General features: G+C 45.1%; 1 gene segment (V, D, J or C); it reads right to left on the minus strand.

Annotated features, from left to right (window-relative positions):
• Nucleotides 1–588: 588 nt before the first annotated feature.
• LOC114909479 (T cell receptor alpha variable 26-1-like) lies at nt 589–3,513 on the minus strand (the record flags this gene model as incomplete). The annotated part of the segment is given in 4 exon segments: nt 589–732; nt 1,325–1,367; nt 2,898–3,204; nt 3,340–3,513. Coding segments are annotated over 4 exon segments (597 nt in total), but the record flags the coding sequence as incomplete, so codon positions are not given.
• Between the last annotated feature and the right edge of the window lie 2,512 nt (nt 3,514–6,025).

The following is a 6,025-nucleotide window of genomic DNA, read 5'->3' on the forward strand; positions in this document are numbered from 1 at the left end:
ATCAATATTATTAGACATGACTCTCTAGAGTTAAACATGAATCAGACATGAACTGCAAGTATTATCACTGAGTACCAAGTTGGCATGATTTTGAATTTTTTAATTTGTCTTCTTAGATGTTTGGAAAGGTGGTGCAGTGCATTCAGCCGGTGATGGCTGTGTGGTGGGTCTGGGCTTTGAGCCCTGATTAAGGTGCTTTGGGACTGAGTGACGTCCCATCCAAGGTCTGTACCTTCGACATTGCACCCTGTGTTGCTGGGACTCTGCTTGAGACAAGCGGTTGTGGACAATGGATAGTTGGATGGATGGATTTTGAATTTAATTCAATTGGTTTCCTGCAATAGTCCAAAGAATAAGTGGTGTGTCAGGTGAAGTGGTGACTCTAAACTGCTCGCAGTGTGTGAGTTGAAAGTGTTACCTTGCTCTATAAACACTATAATCAAACAGCAGCTATTGAATAACTTGCAGTATTAATTTACAAATAATAGAGAAATCTGAGAATGAAGCAGAAGGTGTCCTACTGTAAGAGTGTGACAGTGTTCTGGAGTTTCTGTAAGGGGTTCAGAGTGTTTCTGTCACTGTGGGCTTCAGCGCACAGTAATACACAGCAGAGTCACACAGCTGCACATCCTCTATTGTCAAAGGTACTGAACTTGTGTTGAGTTTTGTATTAAATCTCTTCTTGTACTCTTGTACTGTATCGTTGCTGTATTTGTCACGTCTCAGCATATACTTGGGAGGGTCATTAGGACGTTGGATGTACCAGAAGAGATACGGATTTGTAGAACTTGTAGTTGTAAAGGTACAGCTGAGAGTCACTGATCCTCCTTCGTATCCGATCACATCTCCTGTGGACTGAGTCACCGTATCCTGAGCTCTGATTTCTGGGGAGAAAAGGACACAATATTTACAAGACACAACCAAACTCCATCATAATTGATTGAACAAAATGATTAATTGTGAATATAAAAGTCATACCAAGGCAAAATGCAGCAAGAATGACAATAATGTTGAGCCCATGTGCCATTTCTGATCTGCTCAGTGACTAAAGACAATAAACTGATCTGTGTGTCTGTTGCATTTATCCGTCTCTCTGGCTGATTTCCGACCTTTAGACCAAACCTCTCTGCAGTGACAAATGTTAACGGGAAGGTTGCAAAAAGTGCTGGGGCTGAAAGAGCAGATGTTTCTGGTGTGATGTCGCCCCCATTAGGCCATATGTGGAATAACATGCTCACAACCTCAGCAGCAGCTTCGTGTGTCAGACCCACAGGTGGACGGAGTGGTCAAAAGCAAAACTCAAGCAAATATACGATATACAGACCTGGACATGGAGGTGCGACTTCAGCTTCAGTCTGTAACTCCACCTGGACACATTTTGGAAATAGAGACACACACAGGTCCTCAGTTACCACAGTCTAAAGTGCCATTGTGGAATGTGTGCAACCACAGGTACTTGGGCCTCCAGGGGTTCATTCATCCCTTCTTTTTCTCTTTGGAAGATTTTAGTTTTACGCTCCTCACTTACCAGTTTGCTTACTTTTCAGCTTTTATTATTCAGCGAATATTGTATTGTTGTTGGGGGGCATGGTGGCACAGCGAGTTTGGCTTGGTCCTGTTGTGTGATGGGTCTGGGATTCAAGTCCTGCTTGTGGTGGACTGACTTTCTGTCCTGGGTGTGTCCCCTCCCCCTCTGGCCTTGTGCCCTGTGTTGCTGGGTTCGGCTCCTCTTCACCGCAACCCCGCTTAAAACAAGTGATTTCAGACAGTGTGTTTGTATACATATATATTATTGTACCTTGTGTTGTATTTTCTGGAACTTGTTCAGTGCCCTGAGTCACTCCAGTGAGCAGAGCACCATATCTAAAAGTAAAATGTGTAACTGTAGAAATGCATAAATACTGACGATGGCTTATATTTACATGTCCATGTGTTCATTTATGAGAGACTTCACTCCAAAGTGACGTACATCTGATAGAAAATAAAATGTGTTCATTACATGAGCAGGAAAAGACACTTAGATGCAGAGGGATGATTCTGAAGTACAGGTAGTTACTTTCCATCAAATGAATCAATGTACATGACACAAGTAGCTGTTTAAAACTTTGTCAGGATATCCATGATTTCTCATTACATTCCTAGCAATTTTATTTTTTTCCTTGGAGAAACATTGAAATATTTGCATTACGTTACAGGAGTAGCTGTGTAAAGGTTTATCCGGGCATGATCGATAGTGCATGAGCATTAACCCTTACATGAACTTAAGAGATTATGAATCTCTGTCCACATATAAAAGGGTCTAAGAACTCTCCTCTTCCAGACTCACTTGACCATTGATCTCTTAAGTTCATGTAAGGTATAAATATTCATGCAAATAGAATAACCCCAACACTCTCATGACCCTGGGTTTCAGTTCCTTGCAGGACCACCAGAGGTCCCCCCTTCCCAGAATTGGAAAAGCCATCGCGAGTGTGTGTGTGGAGTCTTGTGTGTGTGACAGTGCTTGACTAGTTACAGAAACACTCGAGTGTTTGTCTTTGTGTATCTCACCAAGCCTGGTCCTGCTCCTGAGTGTCCTCTGAAGGTCCATCTCACTTGAAGATTTGAACCTTTCTCTCTCTAAATAAATTCTGGACACACTTCATCCACCTGTCTGTGCTACAGCTACTGTACCAGTTCTGACCACATTTACAGCACCTTCCTCCCATATTTACTTCACTCTCTCACCCCATCAGCTCCACACAGTCGTGTTTACCACGGTAACCACAGTTACTTCTGAAGCTCTGCTGCTGTGGAACTGATCCCAGACTGTGGGAAAGAAGCTGCATTTCATGGTTGCTGAGAGGAAGTTCTGGGCAAAGGAGTTTTTGTAGAGCTTCTCAGTGACTTTTGCTCACTGTGCCACCCTCAGAGCACAGTAGTAGATGGCTGTGTCTGACATGGTAAGAGCTTCGATGGTGAGCTGGGTTGAGTCCCTGGATGTGGTACATTTGAATCTCTTATTTGTACTGTGTTCAGCACTACTGTCTGATCGGGCCCCCTTGTAGAGGAGGTACTGAGGAGCCTGGTTCGGGTTCTGTCTGTACCAGTAGAGATAAACATCTTCACTGTTAGTACTGTATTTACAGCTCAGTGTCACTGATTCTCCTTCTGTACCGGACTGTTGATCCTTTTCAGGTCTGATATCATCACCAGCACTCAGTCCTGAAAAGAGAACATATAAATATCAAGGATGACAAAGAAATGGCACAAGAACACAACCCTACAATATTTACCACAGTAAAGAACACAAATCTGAGGTGACAGTGACAACAGGAATTACTGTCCAACACCTCTGACCTGTGGTGATGGTGACAATCAGTAAGATGAATGATTTCTCCATGTAGAACTGAGAGTAACACGACTGCGCTCCTGTGTTCGCTGTGCTGTGGGTTGTGCTCATTGTTACCTCGTTCTTCTGGGCTTAATCAGGTCACATGACCTCCCCTAAGGAATCCTTGCTCTATGTGTCATCCATATGTGGCCCTGACCTTCTCCATTTCAGACCCCTAGGTGGCAGTGTTGTCTTTACTTTTTGTGTTGTACGTCTTATCCAGGAGTTTCTGTAAGGGGTTCAGAGTGTTTCTGTCACTGTGGGCCTCAGCGCACAGTAATACACAACAGAGTCACACAGCTGCACATCCTCTATTGTCAAAGGTACGCTGCTGTTAACTTTCCTGAGAGTGGATTTAAACCTGAGTTTAAATTCTGGCTCTGTGCTATGTCCTTCATTTGTATCTCCTCTCAAAATGTATCTGGGAGACTCATGAGGACGCTGGATGTACCAGAAGAGATCTGGGACTGAAGAGGTTGTTTTATAGGTACAGCTGAGAGTCACCGATCCTCCTTCATATCCGATCACATCTCCTGTGGACTGAGTCACTGTGTCCTGAGCTCTGATTTCTGGGGAGAAAAAGACACAATATTTATAAGACACAACCAAAATCCATGAGAATTGACTGAACAAAGTGATTAATTGTGAATATAGCAGTCATACCAAGGCAAATTGCAGCAAGAATGACAATAATGTTGATCCCATGTGCCATTAGTGATCTGTTCAGTGACTAAAAGCAACAAACCGATCTGTGTGTCTGTTGCATTTATTCATCTCTCTGTTTGTTTCCTGACTTTTAGACCAAACCTCTCTTCAGCGACAAATGTTAATGAGAAGCTTATGTGATAATAATCGCAGCTGAAACTGTGCTTCTTTCTGATGTTGTGTCGCCCCCTTTAGGAATTGTGTGCAACATCATGTCACAACGGACTAAATTTTTGTCAGCAGTATCCAGGTATTCATTTTTTAATTTTTGAAGATTTTGCTGGATTTCCCACAAGTTAAAATGAAATTATTTTAAAGTAAATATGATAAGGAAAGAATTAAAGTGTGTGAAAAAATGTTTTGATGTTCTGTTCAATATCTCAGAGGAAATGTAAAATCTTTGTCGTCTTTTATTGTTAATAAAGGTGATTAGGAATTTTGATTTTATGTCATTTTATCTTGTAGGGGAGACAAGTATCAATCCCATAATTAGTAAATTGTAAAATTTATTGATATAGTCTTATCTCAAGTGATGTGCAAGAGGCTGCATGTATTGTACTTTGAGCTCGTAAGTCAAAGTTTCTTTAAGGGGTCCAGAGTGTTACTGTCACTATTCGCCTCAAGGCGAAGCAACGTTAAAAAGCAACAATAAAGACTAAAGACCATATTATTACAAAATGTAATCATCCATCCATCCATCCATCTTCCTCCGCTTATCTGGGACCGGGTCACGGGGGCAGTGGTCCGAGCAGAGCCTCCCAGACTTCCCTCTCCCCGCAAACCTCCTCCAGCTCCTCTGGGGGAACCCCAAGGCGTTCCTAGGCCAGCTGGGAGACGTAGTCTCTCCAACGTGTCCTGGGTCTGCCCCGAGGCCTCCTCCCAGTGGGACATGCCCAGAACACCTCCCCAGGGAGGCATCCAGGAGGTATCCGGAACAGATGCCCGAGCTACCTCAACTGGCTCCTCTCGATGCGGAGGAGCAGCGGCTCTACTCCGAGCTCCTCTCGGGTGACTGAGCTCCTCACCCTATCCCTAAAGGTGCGCCCAGCCACTCTGCGGAGGAAACTCATTTCTGCCGCTTGTATCCGCGATCTCATTCTTTCGGTCATGATGCAGAGTTCATGACCATAGATGAGAGTAGGAACGTGGATCGACCGGTCAATTGAAAGCTTCGCCTTACGACTCAGCTCCTTCTTCACCACAACAGACCGGTACAATGACCGCATTACTGCGGACGCCGCACCGATCCGTCTGTCAACCTGCCGTTCCATTTTTCCCTCACTCGTGAACAAGACCCCGAGATACTTAAACTCCTCCACTTGAGGGAGCAACTCCCCCCTAACCCGGAGGGGGCAATTCACCTTTTTCCGACTGAGGACCATGGTCTCGGATTTGGAGGTGCTGATTCTCATCCCTGCCGCTTCGCACTCGGCTGCAAACCTCTCCAGTGCACGCTGCAAGTCTTGATTTGATGAAGCCAACAGGACCACATCGTCCGCAAAAAGCAGAGACGAGATCTCGCGGCCACCAAAACAGACACCCTCCGTTCCCTGACTGCGCCTAGAAATTCTGTCCATAAAGATAATGAACAGAATCGGTGACAAAGGGCAGCCCTGGCGGAGTCCAACATGCACCGGGAACAGGTCTGACTTACTGCCGGCAATGCGAACCAAGCTCCTGCTCCGGTCATACAGGGAACGAACAGCCCGTAGCAACGAGCCCTGAACCCCATAATACTGAAGTACCCCCCACAGGATGCCACGAGGGACATGGTCGAATGCCTTCTCCAGGTCTACAAAACACATATGGACTGGTTGGGCAAACTCCCATGAACCCTCCAACACCCTAGTGAGGGTATAGAGCTGGTCCAGCGTTCCACGGCCAGGGCGAAAACCGCATTGCTCCTCCTGAATCCGAGGTTCGACTATCGGTCGGATTCTCCTCTCC

This window comes from Scleropages formosus, chromosome 25, assembly GCF_900964775.1.
Source record: "Scleropages formosus chromosome 25, fSclFor1.1, whole genome shotgun sequence".
In the NCBI taxonomy this organism is placed as follows: domain Eukaryota; kingdom Metazoa; phylum Chordata; class Actinopteri; order Osteoglossiformes; family Osteoglossidae; genus Scleropages; species Scleropages formosus.